Source organism: Carcharodon carcharias, chromosome 16 (assembly GCF_017639515.1).
Source record: "Carcharodon carcharias isolate sCarCar2 chromosome 16, sCarCar2.pri, whole genome shotgun sequence".
Taxonomy (NCBI): domain Eukaryota; kingdom Metazoa; phylum Chordata; class Chondrichthyes; order Lamniformes; family Lamnidae; genus Carcharodon; species Carcharodon carcharias.
In genome coordinates this window covers 23312571-23340308 of record NC_054482.1, presented here as the reverse complement: position 1 = coordinate 23340308, position 27738 = coordinate 23312571, and the positions used below count along the sequence as shown (strand labels likewise).

The window sequence follows — 27738 nt, the reverse complement described above, 5'->3', positions numbered from 1 at the left end:
TTAATCGCTGATGATACCTCACCCTTTGTGTCTTTGTCACCTCCAGACTCAATTACTGCAATTCTCTCCTGGCTGACCTCCCATCTTCCGCTTGCCAACAACTTCTAGCATTGAAAATTCTGCTGTCCATCCCTTCCCATAACAAGTCCTGAACCCTCTTCAGACCCCCATCCTGATCTACATTCTAATCTTGTACCTTCAGTGCCTCAAGTTTCAAGTATTCATCCTTTCATGTTGAAATGGTTTCATGGCCTCTTCCCTCTTTTTTTTGCAACTTCCTCCAGCTTCATAATTCCTTCCTCTCTTTCACTCTCTGCAGCCTCTTGTACTTTCCCCCAACTCCGCTTTCATCCCACCATTGGTTTTGGCTCCATATTCTGCCTCTTCACTTCCCTGTCCTCCTTAAAACCTTAATCCTTGACTGAGCTTTTGGTCACCCCCCTTAATAGCTCCATCATTAGCTTGGGGTCCATTATTTTTACAGGTGAGGTGCTTTCTGACATTTTCAATGTGAGGTAAGTTTATTCAGTATTCATTCTTGGCATGTTGGTGTCACCGGCAGGCTTGGATTACCCATCGTTAGTTGCCCTTGAGAAGGTGGTGGGTCATCTTAAAGCTGTGTAGCCCATGGTTGCAAGAGCTCCCACACTGCTGTTAGAATGGGAGTTCTGGACTTTTGTCTCCCATTAACCATGAAGGAATGGTAATATATTTCCAAGTCGGGAGTAGGGTTGCCAACTGTGACTAAATATTTTCCTGGAGGTTTCTCCCATGCTCCAGCCATTAGTCGGCCAACACAACCATTGTTTGACTCACTGCCTTCCTCTGCTAATTGGAAAACAAAAAGACTCATTGCCCAATTGGATGATGCTTGACTGTCAGCCAAACAGCATTTTTCTGCATTTTCCACAGTTTTATGTCTGGTAAAGAGGAATGTTCCAATAGAATGACCCATAAAAAAACAATTGTTTTTAATGTCCTGATGTTTTTTCTTCAGCATTGCACACAGCAGTGTCCAGGAGATTGATCTTCAATTCCTGGAGACTCCAGGCCAGTCCTGGACAGTTGGCAACCCTAGTTGGGTGTGCGTGTGAGATTTGGAAGCCCTGAGGCACCTGAAAGCCTGCTGTCCTGGCCCATCCAACTGATAGAGATTTTGAGTTTGTCAAGTGGTGTTTAAAGAAGCCTTGGCAAGTTGTTGTTGTTAATGGTAAGCTATCTGTTTAGATTGATTTCTGAGCCACATTTTTCCCTTTCCTGTTTAAAGTGCTCAGGAGTCTGTGGAGAGGGCCGGATGACACGCTATGTGGTTTGCAGGAACAATGACGGGAAGGTGTTACCGGACTTGCAGTGCGACTTGACAACGAAGCCCCTGGCAGTGCATCCCTGTGGAGATAAAGACTGTCCCCCCCACTGGGTGTCGCAGGAGTGGGAGCAGGTATGACAGTGAGTGAGACATATTCTGCAGGAATAAAAGGGCCAAACGGATGAACTGGAGCTAGCAGCCAATTTCAGCCTACCCTCAAGTCTGCTTAAAAAAAGAGGTGAACAGAAATAATGCAGGGAGCATTCAAGGCTTCTCATCATAAAAAAAGAGATTTCGCACAGGGCATTTCTGTGGTAAAAGAGCAACATCTGAAAATACAGTGCCCGTTGTTGTAGAGATACAGGTAGCAGCTATTTACTGCACTGCAGGACCCCACATCTTATAGTGAGATGCCTGATCAGCTAATATGTTTCTGTCATTTGAAAAATAAATATTCCTTAGCTAATAGGTTGGTGCTGTTACGTTATTCACTGCACTTTCCTCACACACCTTCCCTACACATTTCAGCCATCAGAACAGAGAATTTTGACTTTCGCAAAATCAACAATGGCTCTGACAACATTCCACATCCAGATCACCCCTGACAACATTCCACATCCGGATTACCCGTGACAACATTCCACATCCGGTTTACCCGTGACAGCATTCCACATCCGGATTACCCCCTGACAACATTCCACATCCGGATTACCCCCTGACAACATTCCACATCCGGATTACCCCCTGACAACATTCCACATCCGGATTACCCCCTGACAACGTTCCACATCCGGATTACCCCCGACAACGTTCCACATCCAGATCACCCCTGACAACATTCCACATCCGGATTACCCGTGACAACATTCCACATCCGGTTTACCCGTGACAACATTCCACATCCGGATTACCCCCTGACAACATTCCACATCCGGATTACCCGTGACAACATTCCACATCCGGATTACCCCCTGACAACATTCCACATCCGGATTACTCTCCTTGTTGACAACCCTCAGCTACTCTGTCAGTTTCTGCTCTTGGGCCCAGAATCTGTTACTTCCTCCCTGTCGTTCCCAGTCTATCACTGCCCTCTCTTGGACTCTCAGCTCATCGCTGTCCTCCCTCAGACTCACTGGCCTGGATTTTATGGCCCCTTTCGCCCGGCAGGATATCACGGTCCTGTCGAACTGGATGGAGGTTTAAGTGGCTCGCTGCATCCGCTGGTGGGAGATGCTGCGGTGGGGTCATAAAATCTTGGCCACTGTCTGCCACTCCCAGTCTGTCTCTACTCTCTCTCGGACTCTGTCTGTCACTCTCACCCTATTGCTGCCCTCTCTTAGATACTCAGCCTGTTACTCCCAGCTTGTCGCTGTCCTCTCAGATTCCCAGTCTGTCACTCCCTTCTCTCGTGCTCCCAGTCTGCCACTCTGCTCTCTCAGGCCCCTAGCCTGTCACTCTCAGTCTGTCACTGCCCTCTCTCAGACTCCCAGGGTGAATTTTAATCCAGCAGGAAGCACGGCCGCCATGCCCGCTTAATTACGGTGGAGGCTGCATGTCAGTCTTCCGGAAGTGGGAAAACATCCTGTGATTAAGTCGGAGACGGGAAAGGGCCGATGCGAGAATCTGGCTCGTTTGTGGCAAGATTTCAATTAGGTTCAATAATGAGCCAATTGACAGCAATGCTCCCTCAGCTCACCGGAATTTAGAGATGCTTCAGGTAATAATTGGGTGTCGCACAGGTTTCCCTTGCCTTTCAGTGGCCGCACTGCTACCTTGTTGGTTTTGCCAGTGGCATGCCTGGGAGGATCACTTGTTCATAGGCAATCTGTGCCCGATCGAGGGATCTGGCAATGAGAAAGTGGGGGAGGCTGCTGAGGCAAGGCGATAATCATGGGAGATTTTAATTTACATATAGACTGGAAAAGTCAGATGGGTAAAGATAGCCTAGATGAGGAGTACATCGGATGTTTTCAGGATAGTTTCTTAGAACGGCATGTTCTGGAAACAACCAGAGAGCAGGCTATACTAGACCTGGTATTGTGCAATGAGATGGGAGTAATTAATGATCCCATAGTGAAGGTGCCCCTAGGTAGTAGTGACTCTAATAAGATTGAATTTTACACTCAGTTTGAGGGAGAGAGGAGTGGGTCAGAGACTAAGTTTTTAAACTTAAGTACGGGCAATTATGAAGGCATGAAAGCTGAACTGGCTAAAGTGAATTGACAAGTTAGTTTAAGGGATAGGTCAATAGAGATGCAGTGGCTATTACTTAAGGGGATATTTCAGAATGCACAAAATAGATACATTCCAACGAGTAAGAAAAACTCCAAAGGACAGGCACACCATCTGTGGTTAACTAGAAAGGTTAAAGATAGTGTCACATTTAAAGAAAAAGCATATAATTGTGCAAAGATAGATGGAAGGCCAGAAGATTGGGCAGAATATAAGGAAAAGCAAAGAATGACTAAAAGACTAATAAGGAGGAAAAAATTAGAGTATGAGAGAAAGCTAGCCAGAAATATAAAAACAGATAGTAAGAGGTTTTATAAATATTTTAAAAAGACAAGAGTTAACAAAGTGAACATTGGTCCTACCGAAAATGAGCCTGGAGAATTGATGATGGAAAGCAAGAAGATGAATTGAACAAGTATTTTGTATCAGTTTTCACTATAGAGGATGTAAGTAACATCCCAGATGCAGCTATAAACCAGGAAATGGAGAAGGAAGTCAGGAAAATTACAATCACCAGAGAAGTGGTCCTGAGTAAATTGTTGGAGGTGCGGGCTGACAAGAGTCTGGGTCCTGATGGACTTCATCCTCGGGTCTTAAAAGAAGTGCCTAGTGAGATAGTTGATGCATTGGTTTTAATTCTCTAAAACTCACTAGTTTCGGGGAAGCTCCCATTAGATTGGAAGGTATCAAATGTAACTCCATTATTCAAAAAGGGAGGGAGACAAAATGGGAAACTACAGGCAAGTTAGCTTAACATCTATCATAGGGAAATGTTAGGAGCTATTATTAAAGGAGTTATAGCAGGGCACTTGGATAAGCTCAAGGTCATCAGGTAGAGTCAACATGGTTTTGTGAAAGGGAAATTATGTTTAACCAACTTATTTGAATTCTTTGAAGAAGTAACGTGTTGTGGATAAAGGGGAACTGGTGGATGTACTGTACTTTGATTTCCAGCAGGTATTTGATAAAGTGCCACATCAAAGGTTATGGTGGAAAATAAAAGCTCATGGTATAGGGGCTAACATATTGGCATGAATTGAAGATTGGCTGACTAATAGGAAGCAGAGTATGCATAAATGGTCTTTTTCAGGTTAGCAAGATGTAACGAGTGGCGTGCCACAGGGATCAGTTGATCAGGATCAACTGTTTACAATTTATATAAATGATTTTGATGAAGGGATGGTTGCCAAATTTGCTGATGACACAAAGATAGGTAGGAAAGTAAGTCGTGAAGAGGATTTAAGGAGGCTACAAACAAATATAAAAGCAAAGTACTGCGGATGCTGGAAATCTGAAACAAAAACAAATATAGATAGGTTAAGTGAGTGGGCAAAGACCTGGCAGATGAAGGATAATGTGGGAAAATGTGAAATTGTCCATTTTGGCAGGAAGAATAAAAGAGAAGCATATTATCTAAATGGTGAGAGATTGTGGAGCTCTGAGGTGCAGAAGGATCTGGGTGTCCTAGAGCATGAATCTCAAAAGGCTAGTATGCAGGTACAGCAGGTAATTAGGAAAGCAAATAGAACGTTATCATTTATTGCGAGGGGAATTGATTACAAAAGTAGGGAGGTTTTGTTTCAGTTGTACAAGGCACTAGTGAGACCACATTTGGAGTACTGTGTACAGTATTTGTCACCTTTTTTGAGGAAGGATATAAATGTGTTGGAAATAGTTCAGAGAAGGTTGGACAGATTATACTTGTATCCGTTGGAGTTTAGAAGAGAACGAGGCGACTTGATTGAAACTAAAGATTCTGCGGGGTCGTGACAAGGTGGATGTGGAGAGGATGTTTCCGCATGTGCAAGAATCTAGAACTAGAGGGTCACCGTTTAAAAATAAGGGGTCGCCCATTTAAAAAACAGATGAGGTGAAATTTTTTCACTCAGAGGTCATGAGTCTTTGGAACTCTCTGAAAAGGTGGTGGAAGTGGAGTCTTTGAATAATTTTCAGGCAGAGATGGATAGGGTTTTGGTAAGCAAGGGATGCAGGTTTCAGGTTACTATCAGATCAGCCATGATCTCAATAAATAGTGGAGCAGGCTTGAGCGGCTGAATGGTCTGCCTCTGCTCCTTGTTCGTATGCTCTTTGCCACCGACGCCCCCTGCCAACCTCTGCTGCAACCCTCCTCCATGACCCCATTCCTGCTCTCACTCTGTGTCCAAGGATCCGATGACAATGACCTCAGAGTGAAGGCACCCCTAGGTAGCAGCGACCACAATATGATTGGATTGTACATCCAGTTTGAAAGGGATAAGAGTGGGTCTAAGACTAGTATTTTAAATTTAAACAAGGGCAACTTTGTGGGGATGAAAGCTGAACTAGCTCAAGCGAACTGGGGTACTAGGCTAGGGGGTAGATCAAAAGAGAAGCAGTGGCTGACATTAAAGTGGATATTTCAGAATAAGTATATTTCCACTACAAAGAAAAATTCTAAGGGGAGGACCCACCATCGATGGTTAACTAGGGAATTTGAGGAAAGCATCAAACATAAGGAAAAGCATATAACTGCTCAAAGATGAGTGGCAGGTCAGATAAATGGTCAGGATATAAAGAACAGCAGAGAATGACTAAAATGTTAATCAGGAGTAAGAAATTAGTGTATAAGAGGAAGCTAGATAGAAATGTAAAAATGGATAGCATGAGTTTTTACAGGTATTTTAGAAAATAAAAGAGTCAGTAAAGTGAGTGTTGGCCCTCCAGAGAGTGAGATTGGAGAGTTAATAGTAGGTAATAAGGAAATGTCGGATAAATTGAAGAAATATTTTGCTTCTGTCTTCACTATAGAGGATACAAAAAGCATTCCAGTAGTATCTGTAAATCAGGAGGTGAACAGGTGAGGAAAATAAGAGTGGCGACCTGACAGAGGAAAGCTCTGGACTGAGACCCTAGGAAAGACAGACTGGGAGCAGGAAGGGAAGTGATTGGTTGTTGCAAACAGACTTAAGTAGCAGCCCAAAGTTTTCACAAAATCTTTGGGCCTCAGTTTGGACTCTAATTGACTCCAGGGAAAGGTCACTTGGCCCTTCAGGAGGTAAATTTTGTGTAGGATTTCATAACGTTGGCCAAGTTTCTGATGTTCTGCTGCCTTTGGGAGTTTGGGCTGCAGCAGATGCAGTTGTCAATGTTGTTTTAATGTGGAGACTCGTCTTATGCCTGGGGGTGGAGAGTTTTAGCTAGAAGGTTGAGAGGGGTGGGGATCAGTGTTTGTCTGCAATCTGGCATTGCTCTCAAGTCCCACTGATGCAGGATGTTGGTGGGGACTGATTAATTATCTGTAATAAACGGTTGCCCTCGTTCTACTTTAGTGCAATGCCACATGTGGCCGGGGTAGGAAGTCCCGGAGAATTCTGTGTGCTGGCTTGGAAAATGGAGCTTATAAGGAGTATGAGGAGAGCCGATGTGGACACTCCAAGAAGCCTAACGAAGAGGCAGCCTGTTTTGAGAGGCCCTGCTCAAAGTGGTTCAAAACATCTTGGTCACAGGTAAGCAAACTCACCTGATCAGCAGGGAGCTGCTGGTTCTCACTGATTCACGTGAAGAGAGTGTACCACAGCATATTCAAGTTATCTTTGCTCTGTTTTTTTAATTCGCTTTTCTTTTCCTGCATAAGATTCCTCCCTTTTGTTACAAACCTGTAGCGAAGAGAAATATGAATTCAAAGTTATTAACTGTGATTAACAAGGTTTCATGTTTTAAAATAAAATAAATTTACTGTACAAAAGTCAAACAAAACAAACAGCATTAACTGAACACTGTCTTAGGTAATTACTTATACTTTTCATTGGAAAGCATTGGGCTGACAAGTGGCAGGTAACATTCGTGCCACACAAGTGCCAGGCAATGACCATTGCCCCTTGTCATTCAATGGCATTACCATCACTGAATCCCCTCCATTATCAACATCCTGGGGGGGTTACCATTGACCAGAAACTGAACTGGACTAGCCATATAAATACTGTGGCTACAAGAGCAGGTCAGAGGCTAGGAATCCTGTAGCGAGTAACTCACCTCCTGACTCCCCAAAGCCTGTCTAGTAGCTACAAGGCACAAGTCAAGAGTGTGATTGAATACTCTCCATTTGCCTGGATGAGTGCAATTCCAACAACACTCTAGAAGCTTGACACCATACAGGACAATGTAGCCTGCTTGATTGGCACCCCTTCCACAAACATTCACTCCCTCCACCACCAACGAACAATGGCAGCAGTGTGCACCATCTACAAGATGTACTGCAGATACTCACCAAGGACCCCCCCACCCCGCCCCCCAAGCCACTCACCATCCTGATTTGGAAATATATTGCTGTTCCTTCACTGCCGCTGGGTCAAAACCTGTTCTCAAACTGAATTGCTTTCTGCCTGCCTCTGTGAGCAAAACATAATAAAAAAAGAACCTATCTAACCACCACCACCACCAACCCCCCCCCCCCCCGCCCCACACACACACACACACACACACACACACACACACTCACTCCATCTCAATGGCAATACTTGGGATGTTCCAAACAGAAATGCAAATGAACTATTGTTTACCTTCAAAACAACCTGCTTGATTCTGGGACCCACATGACTAATTTTATATCTGTAATGGAAATAATGGCCCTCCTCTGCAAACTTGCTGGTCCCAGCAACAAAAAATACTGCCCTGCTTTCAAGCAGCATTTAGCTTCTTTTCATCTGGGAACCACATAAATAATCTAAATCTTTTATTGAGGTAAGTGTATATCTCCTGGCTCTATCACAAGCTTAGAGATGGGTCGTCCATTATTTAGGTTTTCCCACTAATTCCTGAAAACACAGGTTACCTTTTAATGATAATTAACCCAGGCTTGTTGGATTTTGCATTTGCATTAGGATTGTTCCCCCGTTTCTTAATCAGGTTTCTTCATTTAATGATTTAATCTCCAGGTTAGAAGTTATATTCCTAAATCTAAAAGTTCTACATCTAAAACACATGAATTATAGAATCAGATATTCATGCACTTTGTTTTCTTGATTCTTGTTTCCCTGCTCCCCGTTCTACTGCCTGTGGCCCATAGGAACTAGGTGATGCCAGTAAACATCAAGGCATGAAGCTCCTCTCCTACTCTCAAACTCCATTTATCATATTAAGCCAGTAAGCAGGTACAAAAAGCAAGTAGGAAAAGCTCACAGAAAGTTGTCTTTTATCTCATGCGGCTGTAATATAAAGGACAGGAAATTATGTTTCAGTTGTATGAAGCCTTGGTTAGACCCTGACAGCATTCAGACATCAGAAAGGTTAAAAGCAAAATACTGTGGATGCTGGAAATCTGAAACAAAATCGAAAACAGCTGGAAAAACTCAGCTGGTCTGACAGCATCTGCAGAGAGGAATACAGTTAAGGTTTCGAGTCTGTATGACTCTTCATCAGAACTAAGGAAATATAGAAATGAGGTGAAATATAAGCTGGTAGAGGAGAGGTGGGACAGGTAGAGCTGGATAGAGGGCCAGCGATAGGCGGAGGCAAAGAAGAGATTTCCAAAGATGTCATAGACAAAAGGACAAAGGGATGTTCAGAAAGGTTATAATGGCTTTGAGGGGGGTGCAGCACAGATTCACCAGAATGATCCCAGACCTTACAGCGTTCAATTATGAGGACAGGCTGGATAGACTAGACTTCTATTCCCTCGAATATAGAAGATTAAGGGATGATCTGATCGGATTGTTTGGAAATGATCAAAGATTCATAGATACAGAGAAACTATTTCCTCTGGTGGGGACATCAAAACCGAAGCTTAACATTCAAGCTGGGCCATTCAGAAAGAAACCAAGAATAGATGGATTTGTTATGTAAGCATATTATGGGCTGTGGAGCAAAGACTGCTAAACAGAGTTGAGGTGCAGATCCGCCGCGATCTAATTGAATGGCAGAACATGCTCAAAGGAATGAATGGCCTATTCCAGTTCCTACATTTCCCTTCACTCATTCCCCCCTCCCAAACCCTTCAGCTGTGTTCCTGCTGTAGGAACTGGCACATTCTTTTTTTTTTGGATGAGTCTCCAATCAGGAATCTGTCCCCTTCATCCAAAGGTCGCGATGCTGAACATTTACACACTTATGCTCACTTGCACAGTCATTCCATTTCAGCGCAATTTCAGCAGCTTAACTGGGATGGAGCTTGAGTGGGCTGTGTGGCAGTCGGGGTGTTTTGCTGTCCCCAGCTCCTGCGCTGCGGCCAGAGGATGGATTTATATGCCGCTGTGTCCAGAGTATGAAGCCAGCTCTAGGAATCAGGATCCCCGCTTGGTTATGTGCCTTTTCTGCTTAAAAACTTGCTGAGTAACAGTGCTGCTAGCGTGCTCTTTTCACAGAGGTTAAAGCAGAGTAATTATTGGCACTGTCCACCACTTGTCAATGCGGCAAACAGTTTAACTACTTGTGGAGAGGGTATTGACCAGAAAGGAGATTAATCCTTACCACAAGTAAAGGGCTGTTCATACAGTCCTTAGTTCATACAGTTCATACTATAATCATATCATACGGCACAGAAGGGAGATCATTCAGCCCATTGTTCCTGTGCTGGTTCTTTGAAAGAGCTATCCAATAATCCCACTCCCCTTGTCTTTCCTCATAGCCCTGCAAATTTTTTTGTTCCAAGTATTTATCCAGTTCCCTATTGAATCTGTTTCCACAGCCCTTTCAGGCAGCACGTTCCAGATAAAAACTCAGTCTGTTCAGTTGCCTGGTGCTAATGAGACTTCTGAGTGAGCAGCAGAGCAAGCTGAGCCTCTTCTGACGCTACTGACTGATGACAGGTAGATGGGACAGACAATGCTGTCAATCCCTATCTCAGGAAGCTCCTCCTGCCCTATAACATTCTGAAATTTCTGCACTTCTCAAATATTGTCTTCTTGCTCATCTCTGGTTTTCATTTCCCATTTTCATTGGTAGCCTTGTTTTCAGCTGCCTAAGCTGTGAAATTGCCTCCTTAAACTGCTCTGTCCCTCTTGCTTCATTAAAGTGCTCCTTAAAGCCCATCACTTTGACCAAGCTTCAGTTTACCTGCCCTAAGGTTGCCTTTTATGGCTCAGATATTGTTTGGTCACCCCTGTGAAGTGCTTTGGGTTGCTTCAGTAGTGGTTCAAGCACAGTGGAGTATTGTGCACAGTTCTAGTCTCAAAATTATAAAAGGATAAAGAGACACTGGAGTGTAAAAAGCTGCACATGCTTGATGGAGCTGTATGGAAGGAGTAATCCTTGAGTTATCCTTGAACAGTGAATGCTTGATGGTGACTGGGGAAAATTAGTCTGTTCCTGGGCACTAAAACCCTTCTTGATAACTAAAACCCTTCTTGATAACTAAAACGGTTTTTCTTTCGTTGGTTTTGAAGTGTTATTGATGCAACATTGGCACTTTAACTGGCCACACATGGATTGCTGTTACATTCGGCAACCTGCAGTTGGTGCTGTCTGATAAATAACTGCGCTCTTTATCCTGCACAGTGCAGTAAAACCTGTGGCAGTGGAGTCCGGGTTCGGGAGGTGAAATGTTACCAAGGAGATGAGGTTGGACAAGGATGTGATCCATCCACAAAACCGGAGACAAAAGAGGCATGTGAGGTTCAGCCGTGTCCCACGGATGCACCAGGTAAGACTGACTGCAGCAGGCCCCACGATGCAGAGAGTGAGATCCAGTACATGTAAAGGACCTGCATTGGCAATCCAATCCCTTCCACCCTACCCCAATATTAAATCCCCATCCAACCCCACTCCCTCCCTCCAATATTAAATCCCCAATCCAATTCCCGCTCCCTACTCCCCACTCCCCACTCCCCATTCCCCATTCCCCATTATTAAATCACCAATCCCCCCCAGCATTAAATTCACAATCCCCTCCCACAGGATTAAACCCCCAATCCAATCCCCCCCCCCCAGGATTAAATCCCCAATTCCAACCCCCAGGATTAAATCCCCAATCCAATCTCCCCCCAGGATTAAATCCTCAATCCAATCTCCCCCCAGGATTAAATCCCCAATTCAAGGACATGCACACCGAGACCCTTATGAATGAGCCACTGAAATGGCTACTAAGGCTAATTCCACCCAATGGTCAAGGGCATTGATGTAATGAAACCTCAAACAAATGGTGGGGTTGGAGAAGAGGGATAAGGAGAAACTCAGCAACTGCAGGGCAGTCAGTTTAAACTTGGTGGAGGGAAAGGTTTTAGAAATGCTAATCTGGGACAAAATTAACAGTCATTTGGACAAGTGGATTAATTAAGGAAAGTCAGCATTGATTTGTTAAAGGCAAATCATGTTTAATTAACTTGAAGTTTTTTGATGATTTTTTTTGAGAGGGATGATGAGGGTAATGCTGTTGATGTGGACTTCCAAAAGGCATTTCATGAAGTTCTGCACAACAAGCTTATCAGCAAGGTTGAAGTCCGTGGAATAAAAGATATAGTGGCACCGTGGATACAAAGTTGGCTGAGTGACAGCAAACGGAGAGTAGCAGTGAACAGTTGTTTCTTGGCTTGGGGGGAAGGTTTATCGTAGGGTTCCCCAGGCACTGGGACTAGGAACGTTGCTTTTCTTGATCTATATTAATGACCCAGAGTTGGGTGAACAGGGCACAATTTCAAAATTTGCAGGATGATGATAGACTTCAAGAGGACATACATGTATTGCCTCATGAAGAGGCCCAGAGGTTTGTACAGTTGAACAAAAACTGTTTATTAACTATATACAAATATATACCCCTGACTAGGTGCTATCCCCATGCTGATTTCTACCTGACTCACAGCTACACTCTACTACTCCCACGTGATTCTCTGCATCATAATGTGGGCTGTCCTGTTTCCCCAGTCCCACATTAACCCTTACAGTCCCGAACACCCTGATACTACAACAGAAAGGCTGGCGGAAGTGGCAGACATGTGGCAGATGAAACTTAATGCGGAGAAGTGTGAAATGATACATTTGGTAGGAAGAACAAGGAGAGGGCATGCAAAATAAACAATATAATTCTAAAAGGGATGCAGGAGCAGAGGGGCCTAGCAGTATATGTGCGCGCACATTTAAGGTGGCAGGCCAGGTTGAGAAATAAGGCATATGGAACTCTGGGCTTTATAAATAGTGGCATAGAGTACAAAAGCAAGGAAGTTGTGATAAACCTTTATGAAACACTGGTTTGGTCTAACTGGAGTCTTGTGTTCAATTCTGGTTGCTGTAGTTTAGGACAATTGCGAAGGCTTTAGGGAGGATGCAGAAAAGATTCATGAGAATGGTTCCTAGGATAAGGAGCTTCAGTTAACATGGTTAGATTAGAGAAGCTGGGGGTGTTGTCCTTAGAAAAGGGAGAGTTGAGAGAAGATTTGATAGAGGTGTTTAAAATCATGTGAGGTCTAACGCAGTGTGGGTAGAGAAAAGCTGTTCCCATTGATGGAAGGATTGAGAACCAGAGGACATTGAGTTAAGACGAATGGCAAAAGAACCAAAGTCGACATGAGGAAAGACATTATTACACAGTGAGTGGTAGGCTCTGGAATGCACTGCCTGACAGTGTGGCGGAGGCAGATTCAAAAGGAAATTGGATAAGCATATGGAGAGAAGAAAGTCAGGGCTATGATGAAAAGTAGGGGAGTACGACTAGCTGATCACTTTTGTAAAGAGCTGATACAGGCTGAATGGCCTTCTGTACTGTAACTGTGATCCTATGGGTTGCTGCCGCAGGCAAATTCGGGAGACAGTGGGCGGAGTTCTCCCATGCCCCCCCATGGTGGGTTTAATGGCGGCAGGGGATGGGAGACTGTGGTGGGGGGGTCCAAAAATCCGTTTCACACTGACGTAAAATGACGGTGGGATCATCCACTCCCGGCCGCCACAGTGGGTCGCAATTCCTGCCAGAGGCCAGTGTGAAACCGATTTGCAGATGCAGATGAAGGCCTGAACAGAATTACCCACCCTCGCCCATGTCCGATCGTCAGCGCCGCCAGCAGGAAATCACACCGGTCCAGAACACATCTGGACCAACATATCGGGACTTAGCTGAAGAGAGTCTGGGGCTGCCTCCGGAGTTTGGGATGGAGGCCTCCAGCGACCGTGGCCCCTGGAGGATGCCGCAGGGGTGGGGAGAGCATCTATCGGGTAGATCTCCCAGCTTCAGTGCCTTTGAGGAGGTCCATCGTCCAGCTTCAGAGTGTTCCTGGAGGCCCATCCTCTTTCTTCAGGAGGTCCATCTTCGTTCTTCAACGGTGGGTCAGTGATGCCTTTTAAAAAATGGTGCCCAGATAGGATAGTGGGGCTTTAGCCAACCTGCCTGCTCCGGCAGGCAAATGGTCGGGGAAAACCCCCTGAGTGCATAATTAATTAGGCCAGGATTGCGCGATACGGTTGACTCCATGGTGGGAAACACACCTTGTCCCTGCCCCCGTCACGGCACTTGGTCCCGGATGGGAGAATTCCATCCTGTGTTTTTCTTAACTTTTAGTGATGTGCTCCTGCTTGTAGCTACTCCCACCAGGAGATCTGTTGTCATGGTATGTTACACTCCTCTGCCTTGTGCCATCCTCACACACATCCACTGTAGCTCATCTGCCACCGCTATGTGACGCCTGTCATCCAACTACCCCTCCCTTTCTGTTGCCCTCCGCTTTGCCTTCTAGAAGAGATCTCTGTAGCTTTTCAGCTCTGATCAAATGGTGAAAATACTGACGTTTTCTTTCCTGGATATCACCTTTTAGAGTTAACTTTGTTCTTGCAATTTCAAGCACCTCTTCATTTGCCTTGTGGTCTGTATGTGGTCCACATTTCAAAGGCCTCTATTTTCTCCCACAGATCTTTATTTATTATCCAGTTCCTAAGGCATATAGGAAAGTGGATTTAATGTAGCATCTTATGAGTTTTTGCCTTGTTTCAAGCTTGAGTTTTCTTGTTGATAACACACCCTTCATCTTCACAGAAATACTTCTGGCGATCTCTATTCTTCCTTTAACCTTGGCATCATATCTACCATCCTCTGTTATCATTGGTCCTAAGTAGACAGACTTATCTACTTGTTCCAGTGTGACACCATCCACTTCAATCTTCACTTTAGTTCTTCTCATGTATTCCTTCTGACTACCAGCAGAAGCAGAGCTTGGTGAAACACAGTTTGGGTTTAGATCTGGAATAGTAACAAGAGAGGGAATATTTGACCTAAGGACAAATATCTGGAAGTAAACTAGAACATTTACAAATGCTTCTTAGACAATGAAAAAGTGTTTGATCGTGTTTATCACCAAACGTTGTGACATTGTTGAAATGTGACATTGTCAGTAAAGATATGAGATTTATCCAGAGCATATATAGGGACCAAATAGCAAGCATCAGGCTAGAAGATGGACAATCAGACATGTTTCAAGTGAAGAGAGGAGAATAACAAGGCTATGGATTGTCGCCAAAATTTTTAGTGAACGCTTTCATTTATTAGTTATTAAAATATTGGGGTGGGGGGGCAGGGGGAGAGAAAGGCTAATTGACTGACAGTCAAGAATTTCCAATTGGATAAAAAGAGAGTTTGATCAATTTCCATTGAGCGTGGGGTCTTATGCCACAAGGACGGACATGCTGGGTGGCCAATGGCAATAGCATTGGGTTGGTGGGGGGTGGGATGCGGTTGGAGGTCAAAGACCTTGAGACGTATTCCAGCAGATTTCATCGCCCCAAAGTTAGCAACACTCATGGGGCTGGCAGGGTGGGGGTGGGGTGGTCATGGAAGGGAGGTAGTGAATCGGTTTCTGGTTTTTCCACGTTAACTCTACACCCTGTTTGCCTTGCAGATGACAATTGTCAGGACAAAGTGACGGCCAACTGCGCACTGGTGCTGAAGGTGAAGCTGTGCACACATTGGTACTACAGGAAGGCCTGCTGCAGATCCTGCAAGAACAGGGCATAGTGCCACTGATGACCCTCAGGGCTACAATCTTGTAGGGGAAATAATAGAAAATACAGTCCCTTTTTTGGGGGTGGGGGTAGGGGGTGAAGTTTATAATCAATTCCAGTCAGTATGAGCAAGCAATACTGCTAAACTTAAAAAATAATGAACCCCCAAACCACATCTGTGTTTGTTTCATGAATAGAATACCACTCTTGCCTCTTTTTCTCTCTCTCTCTCTTCCATCACATCTTACGGGTGGTGGGTTTATTCCCATTATTTCACCCTCCACCCTAAACTCCAGCAGTTCCTGAACTCTACTCTGGGTAGAGTTGGGCCCATTGGGTATCTCTATCAGTGAACAGGAGCATGAGCTTCAATCCAGAGCCTGTCCCCTCCATGCCCCCTCCCCAACCACCTACCCTCCACCCCCATCCCTCCATTACCCTTCCCTTCCAAAATGGCCAGCTTCTCTGGTCTACGACAGCTGACTCATCCCATAAATGAGGTGCATGGCGCCAGTCCCAACAATGATCCATGTCTTAGTAAGACGAGATGAAATAGTTAACTGAGGTGGGTACCTAGATCTTTGCATATTATAGCGGCTCTGTGGGGAGGGCATAAGGGCAACAGTCATTTGCAAATTTCCAGTGGTCTCAGAACTCAGAAGTCATGGCTATGGAGTGGTCACAAGCAGTGAAACAATATAAATAGCTTCCGGACCAATGTAAGAGGCATGACCTGATGATACAGCTAAGAGACTTGTGAGTAATTAGAAGAAAAAAATTGGTCCAGTATTAAGTTGATTGCCCAGACACCTCCAATCATTACAAGAAGTACTGTACTCCATATTGTTTACAAGCTTTGCTAGAGCCAACTGGAGGCAGAAATTTAGTACTGCATCAATTTTTCTTCAGTCCCTTCCTGCTCCAACTTTTTATCTTCCCCCAACTCTCTGGTTAACTCCTCCTCTCACCTGTGGTCCTTGCAATTCTGATAGCCAAGAATGCCAACAAACCACCTGTCTGAAACCTTCCTCTTCACTGCCCTGAAACCAGTTATCAAGAGGAGTGAGAGAGTTTCTATCACTCTGATTCTTCCCCGCTCCCCTTCACCCCACCCCCCCTTTAGCTTCCTGGAATGGTGTGCCTGGGCTCGGGGACTCGGTGATTAAGGGTTGAGGCTGTACTCCATCAGATAATGGCACTACACTCTGATGCTCCAACTCATGGCACAGCGCACACTCTCAATTCTTAATTATCACCCAGAGAACGGGGGAAAGAGCAGACAGGATTTTAACAGGGTTACTTATGGAATTAAAACATGTTTCAGTACAACTCCCACATGGTTAGTGGCTTGGCTGAATCACCTTGGACCTGATGATGAGGAGCCAGCCAACTGACTCGCAGGACACGCTATCTACAGGACGTCACTGGAGAGGAAGAGGCTTTGGCCCAGTGACACTGTGATTTGTGCTGCATGCATTATGATCACAAAGTTATATCGTTGCAATCAGAATGCGATCAAAGTAAGATGTGACAGTTTTCTACAGCAGAAAGCCCTTTTAAGTTGTAGCTATGCACAGGTCTGCTTTGGAAGATGAAGCTAACACTCCTGGTGAAACTGAGTTCGGGGATGTATTTCTGATAGTACGGTGTAGCTTTAATATATGACAACTAGACAACACATGCTCCCAAATGGTAATTGTACAGCGACTCTTTAGAATTATTTTACAATAACAGATTATTGATGTACTGTAGCTATATTATTAGAAATATTTTGTACAGCAATAAATAAGTGACTTTTTGAGTGACTCCTATTTTGTGGAATGTGACATTGTTGAGCTGCCCTGATGGAGTCTCCATCCATTGAGTAACACAAGAAGGTCCCAGGGATGTTTCGGTGTCTGGTACCCACTGATTTATAAAGTAAGAGTCAGTTCAAACAACAAAATGGTGGCATTGGATACAGGTTACCCATTGGATAAAGATTGCCCATGAAGAGCCACTGTTATATCCCGGGCCTGGAGCATAGCATAAATCCCCTAGGCACTGCTATTTGCAGCTCATGATCATGCTTTCAAATTTCAAGTGGCTGTGAATGTCACCACTGCCCCCTGTCTTCATGTTAAGAGGGCATCTGTGGAGCACCTGCCAGGAAATGCCATCCACCCAGTTCAACAGAGCCTAGACCTGTTGAGAAGCTCCTGAGAGCCCTCGCACATGTTCAGGGGAAAGGTTAATTGTTCCGAGAGCCTGCCTGACTCCTATCGGGTCGAGTGCTGTGGATTTTCCATGCTAGATGTGACGCTTTCTCCTCAATTGTACTAATGACACTGTCCCTGTAATGAAATATGTCATCATCCCTGGAGGTTGGTGGACTTGGAATCTTAAATCAGGCCTAATAAAGCAACACTTGGCCACTTTTACAGTTACTATATGTCTATTTATAGTATGCTTGCATTTATATAGCATCCTTAATGTAGCAAAAATGCCTCAAGGTGCTTCATAGGTTTGTTATAAAACAGCATTTAGCACTGAGCTGCATAAGGAGCTATCAGGAAGAGATAGGTTTTAAGGAACGACTTAAAAGAGATGGGGTGGTAGAGTGTTCAAAAGATTTAGGGATGGAATTCCAGAGTTTAAGGTCCGGGAAGCTGAAGGCACGGTTACCGGTGGTGGGATGAAGGAAATTGCTGATGTGCAAGAGGCCAGAATTGGAGGGTGCAGACCTCTCAGAGGGTTGTAGGGATGGAGGCAATTGCAGGGGCAAGGCCATGGTTAACAGTCGATAGACTGAGTCTCCAAAGTCCCAGAAAAGTGTTCAGAATGTTGGGTTGTAAACAGTTGTACTTTAAACTGTCCATTTAGTTCTAAGATGAAAGCGAGTTGGGCTCTCATGTTTAGCTAATCAGCATTTCTACCTGAATACAAGGCCCATGTGATTCAAGTTGCCATGGAAATTGGCTTTAAGAAAGGAAGGCTTTCTGAGATATCCCTGAAAATTCTCACAGTGAGTTTTCCAGGATCCAGGAGAGAGAGAGAGCAGCTAGAGGTGGAAGGTCTCTATGGTTCAGCAGGCAGGAATGTTGGTGGGAGCTTGTGCTTGGACTGGAAAGACCAAATTTGTGAGAAGTTAAAATGAAGCTGCAAGATTTGCCTAGCTTGTGTTAGAGGGAGGATCTCCAGTAATACTTTCACTATGAAGGATAGTTCTGGGGTTAGGAGTTACCAGGATAAGAAAGGAAAAGAACAGAAGTAGACCCTCATGAACTAAAAATCACTCTGGACTGACATGGGAGAGTTTAATGTCTACTTAAAGGACAGTGTAAAGTATACCCGTGAAATGTATTTTTTTAGTTGCACTGTAAATTAATAAGGGAAATGTCCTGTAGTTTAAAGTATAAGTTGTCCACAGAAATAGTGTTTAGTCAATAGTGCTTTTAGTCTGGTATTACAGTAAATTCTTAAACTGTGAAACCTTTTGTTATTCTTTCAGCAATTAATTGGAAGTTCTCATATTTGTAAATGTTTTTGGTCTTTATGGGATTGTAACATCACAAATAGCCATGTAGCATGTAGACAGACATTCTCTTTTTGCGCAACCATTGCCCCATCTGCTGGTTTCAAGCACTGCTTCTTTATGTGACCCCATCCAGACTTGCTGAGTGGAGTTGTCTCCAATAAATTTGTATCACTGTTTCTCAGTTAAAAGCTGTGCTCTTAACACATGCTTTTTGTAGAGCAATGAAGCAATGAGCTACTAAAGCTTTGAAACCATGCAAGCAGATACTGAATATGAGGAAGAAATGCTGAGCTTGTTACTCATAAATTATTGTTCTGGGTCTTGGCTGAAATCTAGCCCAGACTGAGCAGATGACAATGCTTTGGGCTGGCTAGCCAAATGTGTTTCAACAGTCAACATGTGACATCCCAGCAGCAGTGAGGTTGCAATCCTATTAACCGGTTATGAGTCAGCACTGGGCACAGTCCCAGGCTGAACTGGGAAAATGGAAATGGAATGGCTTGGAGTCTCAATTTCAAGGGCTAAAGTCAGAATTTACCATTAGGCAAATTAAAACCTTTATCACTAGCGTGAAATTTGGACCACAAGGTGTCTGTTGACAAGTTGAACTCGTCAACTCCTCATGGATCCTGTTTGCCTCCATTTATCTGCACTTTCTCTAAACTGGATGTACGCAATCGGCTTCCATGTATTTTTTCCATTGTGTACATGGACTACTGGTTTTACAGTGCATGGATTAAAGTGTTTGTGTCAGGTGGACATGCAGTCATCTCAAATAAATGACACTGAAGTATCTAGCTCTTTAATTTGTGAAAGGTGCTTATATATAGAGGCTATTATTAATTGTTGAATATGTTGCTAGATGGGAAACAAGGAAATTGAGAAAACATTGCTTTATAGATCAACTGAAGAGATATCCCTTCCGTTCCCTAGCCTATTCCGGTAAAAGCTGCTGCTATCTCCTGACACTCTTTCAGGAATGCTGATTGTACTCTGACTTTCTCTGTCCTTGTGCACCTGTGAGAATGGGACATTGCCAGGGCTCGGAATCAGAGTAAGTGGCCAATTGGCAGGGAATAGACCTTTGTATATCTTTGAGGCTGCCTCTACCTGTCTTTTGCTTTATCTCAATCTCTATCTATTTCTCTTGCCCTCTATCTTTCTCATTCTCTGCTCACTCTCCCTTGCCCTCTTCTCTGTCACCGGTCTCTCAGTTTCCATATTTCTTGCTGTTCTTTGTGCTTCTTTCTCCAGAGTTTTGGCTCGCAGTTTCTTTTTCTCTAATCTCTCTCTGCTGCTTTCTTTTCTTTTGACTTTCTTAGCCTCTACTTTTTATCTTTTTCACTCTGCCTTGATCACCTTTTGTTTTTCTCTGCTTTTATTGTGACTCTGTCTCTGCCACTGTTTCTTTTCACCTTACGCTGTTTGTCTCTTTGCTTTTCTGCTTACCTCTCGTTTTTTGTTCCACTCCTTCCCATCTTCGCTTCCCTTTCCTCTCTGGCTCTATCTCTTCATGCAACTCAGTCTTACTTCACACTCATCTTTTTAGCTCTGACTCTTGCGTTATATTGACAATTTATTAACCCACTTTGACCTCTAAATAAAGACTACAGTTTCTAATGGACTATTGAATGGAAAATGCCACCTGGTAAATTCTGCATTTGAAGTTGGTTTTAATACATCATGCACTTTTATAGCAATGATTAATCACAAATCTCTTGTATCTTTCCTGCAAAATGTGAATCTGTTGGGATTTATAGAGCTGGAGGAAATCGTTAACATTTTCTGTTTGATGTGACGTGATTTCAGGATTAGAATGGATGATGTATGCCTCTCCCAAGCCAGCTATAATTTTGCATTCAGTCATGTACTTTGCTCAAAGTGATTGTACCAAATCGAAGTTGTGCTGTGCGGTACAGCGTGACCATGGCCCGGATTGAGTCGGGCGATAGAACTGAACAGAGGGTCTGATCGAGCCTGATGTTGTTCTGAGGTTCAAAGCAAGGTCCTGTCATGTCACGCAGCTGAGCAGAGGGCCCAAGGGAGTCGGGCATTGAAGGCGAGAAGAGAGTTCAAATGAGTCGTGTGGTGCAGCTGAACCTTAAGGAAGTTCAATGAGAGCTTCCTGCTTTTGATATAAAAAAACCGCTATGATGTGAACACATCAGTCTTCCATTTGTCCAGGATTTCAAATCTTCTCGAATGCAGGTCGTTAAACCCAGGCTTCAGACCATTGAATCCCAATTATTTTTAAACTTGTTCAACCTCTTTAAAATGGTGGAATAATTGCCCTTTTTAAAATACATTTTTTTTAAAAAATTACTGTTAAAACAAATGAGAAAGAGAGGAAACAAGAAAAACAGAAAAAGAGGGGGAGTGGGAATTTGAGCTAAGTGCAGAGGACCGATTAAAAGGAATAATGTTTTTAATTAAGGTTACATTTTAGTCTTTAATCAGATTCAACATTCTTGCTGTTGGAAGGTCCTGTTTCTGTGATGTGTTGACGTTACTTTGTGTTGGATATTTGTGAATGAAATATAACTGGATAGCCCAGAGCTTCTCTGTCCCTGGCACTCGAACAGTTAGTCTTCATCACTTGATAGGATGTTTTCTATCTGTGGAAGTAGTTTCTGCATGAAAGATTCCACTATTATTCCTACAGCTTGACACCTGGGTTACTTCTCACAGAACCATCGCTGCGTACTGCCCCTCTAACACCCTCAATAGCTCTCACAATACACTCATGCGAAGAATTGCATTGGAATACCGCACTGCAATACTCGCACATACCCACCCTTTTATCCCATTCAAAGGGCTTTGTGTATCCTTCTATCTGCACCCCCACCCTCCCTTGAAATGCTACTGAAGCAGACTTTTCCTTCCTCACCTTTTAACTCAGTGTGGGAGAGACTTTTACCAGGTGGCAGTGCACCTTTAAGCTGACCCACAATGCAGTACATGGTATGAAGCACTCTTGCATCAAATGTGCATCGCAAAGATGGGACATTCAGCCCAATTGGTCTCTGCTGTGTTTATGCTCCACATAAGCCTCCTCCTACTCTATCTTATTACCTTATCCTATTTTCTCTCTCATGCTTATCTAGCTTCCACTTAAGTTCATTTATACTATTCATCTCAATTACTCCATGTGCTAGTGAGTTCTGCATTCTTATCACAATTTGGGTAAAGAAGTTTCTTCTGAATTCCCTAATGGTCTTATTAGTGACTATCTCTTCCTGTCCCGCCGATGTGAGCAGAGATTTCAATGTCTCGCCGGCCCCACTGCGGGGGAACCTGCCATGTAGCGGGCTGGAAAATTCCACCTCATCTTACATTTGTTACCTCTAGTTTGGACACTCTGGAAGAACTCTGTGTTGCTTCATTGGGGGAAGTCTGACCAAATTAAGTACCCATCAGGCAATTAACTGGCCCGCATTGGGCCTTCCCCAAGCTTAGGACCCTAGGAGCAGTAATCCTGACTGCTGAGAGGTATCGGCCAATCAAAGGCTGACAGCTCTCCAATGCCAGCAGCGCCACTGGGAGCAGTGGCTGCTGCCGGTAATGTTCCAAGGACTTCACTTTGGATTGTTGCTGGATCCCTGACAAAAGGTGGGTGGATGGAATGGGGGGGTGGGGGGTTGCAGGGAGGAGGTCACCGGAATGGGGGACAGGGAAGTCAGGGGCAAGGGAGTGTCTTTCAGCAGACCCCCTTCCTGAATGGCCCATCTTTGCGATGCACATTCGATGCAAGAGTGCTGAGTCCCTTGATCGAACACTGAGTGCCTCTGAATGAGGGAATTCTTTCCTATGGGATCGCCGGCAAACCAGACGAGGTTTGCTGGGCAACCTTCAGGAGGCACAGGAGACCTGTGCAACTCCCATTTAATCCCTGAGCCACCTCTAAATTCCAGTGGGATCAGGGATAATTGGTGTTGCTTGGCTTATTAATGAACCTAATTGACATCCTGCCAATAGTGTTAGCCTCTTCCCACCCCTGATTTAATAGTGGAAGGTTTTCCTGCATTTGGCAGACTGACACGTGGTCTCGCATGTGATTTACTGGGTCCGGCTGCCATCATGTTGGACTGAGTTCAGCCCTATGGCTCAGCAGTGCACCAGGGCCCACCTCAGAAGAGCGCCCTCTACTGCACTGACTTCCAATGACATTTTCCAGCTCCTGACGTAAAGCATTCTGTTACCCCTCGCTTTTGAGTGTAAATGTGGAGTTGAATCTGATGAACTTCTACACTCATTTATCATTTTTAAAAAAAAACTGTTATGAGAGCTTTGCCTTGGAGTAAATAAGAATCCCAGCAGCACTTGGAGTAAAGATATTTTACACTTCAGAAAGCATGTCACTGATCATTTGCATATGTGTTCCAATTATAAACCATTCTGCGGAGTCCAGTGAAGATGCTGCATCGTTGGAAGCAATGAAACAATTCTTTCACTTGACCCAGATAGCATTAACTGAAACTCTTGGGCTGTTAAGTATTGTTGGTTCCTAACTGTAGGAGATGGAAGGAGCAGGTGGCACAGTGGGTTGGAGCATTAGCCTTTCACCTCTATTACGCAGTTTGGAATTGGGCCCAGACTGGTGGGAAGAAAGCCAGCTCCCTACAGCTGCTAAACATCCCGGAAACAAATGAGTTCGGTCAGCCTTAGTTCAGCTGTCAGCGGGTGGGAGCACACAGAAGATCTGACCTTATCAGGGAAAGGAAGGAATAAGCAATGTTACATTTTTGTTCACGTTTTGGGTAATGATTATGCACTTTCATGTTTTGAGAGTTTAACATGTGGTTTTTATGGTGACGGATTGCTCGTACTTTAGTTTCACTTTCAATGATGCGCCTATGCTGGAAGCAGTGCATGCTTAATGATTCAGAACATCTATGTGGATGTGTTTGGGAGTGGAAAATGTGGCCTGGCTGTATTGATTTGTATTGATATGGGATTAAGACACTGTCACTATTTATCATAGGGCTTTGAGGCTGAACACTGCCCTCGGCTAATATTTCGCAATACTACTGCGTAGGGCTAATGGGTGCACCATAGCATTGCACATCTACCGTTGGGTCTGGGTAGGGATATTGATTTTTACTATCATTGAGCCCTGGTCTTTAATACTATAAGAATGGGAGCAGGAATATGCCTGTTGTGCCATTTGTTAGGATGATGGCTGATCTTCGACATCAACTCCACTTTCTTGACCTATCCCCATATCTCTTGATTCCCTTAATGCCCAAAAACCTATTGATCTCCATCTTAAATATGCTCATCAACTGAGAATCCACAGCTAGCGTAGAGAATTCTAAAGATTCACAATCCTGAGTGAAGAAATTTCTCCTCATCTCAGTCCTAAATGGCTGACCCCTTATGCTGAGACTATGACCCCTAGTTTTAGACTCTCCTGCCTAGAGTCTAGAGGAAAGTTCTGCCAAAACACTCCACAGCCACTGACAGGCGCTGCCAGAATGGCACTTGATTGCCCTTTGGTAGGGAGACCAAAACTGTCTATAGTATTCCAGGTGCACTCTCGCCAAGGCCCTATATAATTGCAGCAAATCTTCCTTGCTCTTCCAATCCCCTTACAATAAAGGCTAACATATCCTTTGCTTTCCTAATTGCTTGCTGTATCTGTAAACTTTCCGTAATTCATGTACAAGAACATCCAAATTCCTCTGAATACCAATATCTCCTAGCTTTTTCTCCTTTTAAACAGTATTCTGCTTTTTAATTCTCACTACTAAAGTGAATAATAATTTTATTGGTTTCCCACATTACACACCTGCGTACCCAATCACTTAACCTGTCTACTCCTTTTATGGCCTCTTTGTGTTCTCCTCACAGTTCTCCTAGCATCAGCAAACTTTTGATGTATTACATCCAGTTCCCGTTTTAAGTCATTTATTAAGTAGTTGGGGTCAAGAATTGATCCTTGAGGCATTCCACTCGTTACACCCTGCTAACCTGAAAATGGGCTGTTTCTTCCTATTCTATTTCCAATCCATTAACCAATCCTCAATCCAAGCTAACATTTACTCCCAATTTCATGAGTCCAGACCTTGCGTAACAACTCTTGTGTGACACCTTAACCTTCTGAAAATCCAAGTCTACTACATTCACTAGACCCCTGTTTATCTATCAGGCTAGTTACACCCTCAAATCATGGATTTGTCAAACACAATTTCCCTTTCATAAAACTGTGTTGACTCTGCCTAATCCTGTAGTGATTTTCCAAAAGCTCTGTTACCATGTCTTTAATAGTAAATTCTAGCATTTTTCTTACTATTGATATCAAGCTAACTAACTAAAAGTTCCCTTTTTCTTTCTTCTCTCTATTTTTGGACAGCGGTGTTTCATTTGTTGCCTTCCAATCTACAGGGGCCCTTCTAGAATCTAGGGAATTCTGAAAGATCAAAGTCAATGTATCCATTATTTCTACGCCACCTCTTTCAGAACCTTAGACTGTAAAGCATCAGGTTCAAGGGATTTGTCTGCTTTTAGTCCCATTAATTTCTCCAATACTTATTTTTATAACTGATATTAATTACTTTAAGCTCCTTATTCTCATCAAACCTTCAGTAACCCATAACTTCTGGTATGTATTTTGTAGCTTGCATTGTTAAGACAGACATGAAACATTTGTTTAATGTCTGTGCTATTTCCTTATCCCTGACTCTGCCTCCAAAGAACCCACATTTATTTTTGTTAAGCTCTTGTTTTCATGCTGGTAGAAGTTCTTACAATCTGTTTTTATATTTCTTGCTAGTTTATCATCATTCTGTTGTTTCCCTCTTTATCATTTTTTGGTCATCCTTTGATTTTTTAATGTGGACAGGCTAAAATTGTTTCCCTTGGTGGAGAATTCTAGAACCAGGGGCATAGATTCAAGGCAAGTGGCAGAAGGTGTAGGGCGGACCTGAGGAAGAACTTCTTTATGCAGGGGGTATTGGGTGTCTGGAATTCACTGCCCAAGTTGGTGGTAGAGGCAGAAACTCTAAACTCTTTTAAAAAGTACCTGGATCTGCACCTTTAAGTGCTGTAAGCTGCAGGGCTATGGGCTGGGTGCAGGAAGGTGAGATTAGAAAGGGCACATGGGTGTCCTTGGGCTGGCATGGACAAGATGGGCTGAATGGCCTCCTCCTGTGCTGTAACTTTTCTATATTTCTATGGTTTCTATGAATACCTTAGGCTTACTAAGCTTTCAGGCAACATTTAGCCCTCTTTTAGTCTAATACTATGCATTCCCTAGTTAGCTACAGCTGTGCCATTTTCCTGTGGAGATTTTAATCCTCTAGGGAATGTACAATAGTTGAGAATTAATAATCATTTCTCCAAACATTTGTTATTGTATATCATCTCAACTCATCCCTCATACTAACATAATTTGCTTTGGTTAACTTTAAGATCCTAGTTTTGGAATTAATCATATCACCCCTGAACTTCAATTTCTGTCACATGTAAGGAAAGGATTAATGGACTGGCTATTTCAGAACAGTGTTTGTCATGTGAAAACTGGATGGCTGCAATACTTGTTTATTGCATTGGTAATGGTTAATTGCAGTGATACTGCTGATTTGGACAATTTTATATTCAAATAGAAGTTATTGGCAGCAAATTGATCTAAGCCAGACAGGTAATCACAGTGGGATGGGATGAAGTCCTTATATGGCTCAGCCAATGGAAGGCAACTTTAGAATATGCTAGCCAACCATCAATCATGCACTCAGCTAACCAGAAGAGAATTGTGCATGAGCTCATTGAAAAACTGTATATAAACCCTTGAAAAAATCCCACACGGGCACTCAATAAGGAAGACAGAGGATACATATTGATGGGCAGTGCTTCAGAAAGAAGATAGAAGATATATATCAATGGGAAGAGTCCTGCTGAACCAAGCACGAAGATCTTGGTCAAAGATTGTTCTTAAGTGGCCTACAATCATCTCAGATTGACCACCTGAGGGATAACTATGATTTACTTATTTTGTTTAAAATTCTCAATAAAGGTGTTGGATTTAGTGTGGGATTGGGTCAATTGTAATTCTCGGTCTCTGGCCTTAAATAAGTAAAATCACCTACACATATGATCACTCTACCCTGTGGGTCATTTTGCTATAAGATTACTAATTAACCCTGTTGCATTACTTAACATTGGATCTAAAATAATCTGTTCTCTAGTTGCTTTCTTGACATGTTGGTTTTCTATGCGTTCTGTGTCCTCATCTTCCAATTTTGCCATTTTGTTTTTTCTAGTCTAGATAAAGATTAAAACCCCCCATTATTATTGATTTACCCTTGTTAAATGTTGCTCTAATTTCCTGATTTATACTCTGCCCTTGAGTGCCGAGGTGGGTTGTTTGTAGGTGCACCTTGGTTGTCTTGGGTTTCGTCCCATTTGTTTCCTCAAAAGTTTAGGCCCTCTCACCCTTGTCCCTCATACACCATCACCCCTACCTACTCCCATGCTATCTCATACCAACTCATGATGACAATCCATCCCCCACTATACCTATGACCCCTTATAGCTCCATGACAATTCATGCCCCTCGCTCACTACCCTTTTCCCTTGAACCCTCCATGCCAACTCACCTAGTATTCACCAATGGCAGACCTCAGGAGCCATGTTGTGATTAATAAAGGTTTAAAGATCTATTAAAACCTTCACAATATTAAAACATACACTCCCATTCATGAAAGCCCATTCAAAACTTTTAAATACCAAGTGCTTTTAAATCTCAAGTTCTTAATTCATCATAAAGTTAAAGAGACTTTTTTTATTCATCCAC

General features: G+C 43.5%; 1 protein-coding gene across 1 annotated transcript in view; it reads left to right on the top strand.

Annotated features, from left to right (window-relative positions):
* The window catches only part of si:ch211-267e7.3 (ADAMTS-like protein 2), a 115378-nt gene extending 99935 nt beyond the window's left edge, over nucleotides 1-15443 (top strand). Inside the window, exons 23-26 of the mRNA XM_041207796.1 lie at nucleotides 1268-1438; nucleotides 6850-7026; nucleotides 11012-11156; nucleotides 15328-15443. Of these exons, the coding sequence (XP_041063730.1) occupies nucleotides 1268-1438; nucleotides 6850-7026; nucleotides 11012-11156; nucleotides 15328-15443 (609 nt within the window). The remainder of the gene's footprint in view (nucleotides 1-1267; nucleotides 1439-6849; nucleotides 7027-11011; nucleotides 11157-15327) is intronic.
* The last annotated feature ends 12295 nt before the right edge of the window (nucleotides 15444-27738 follow it).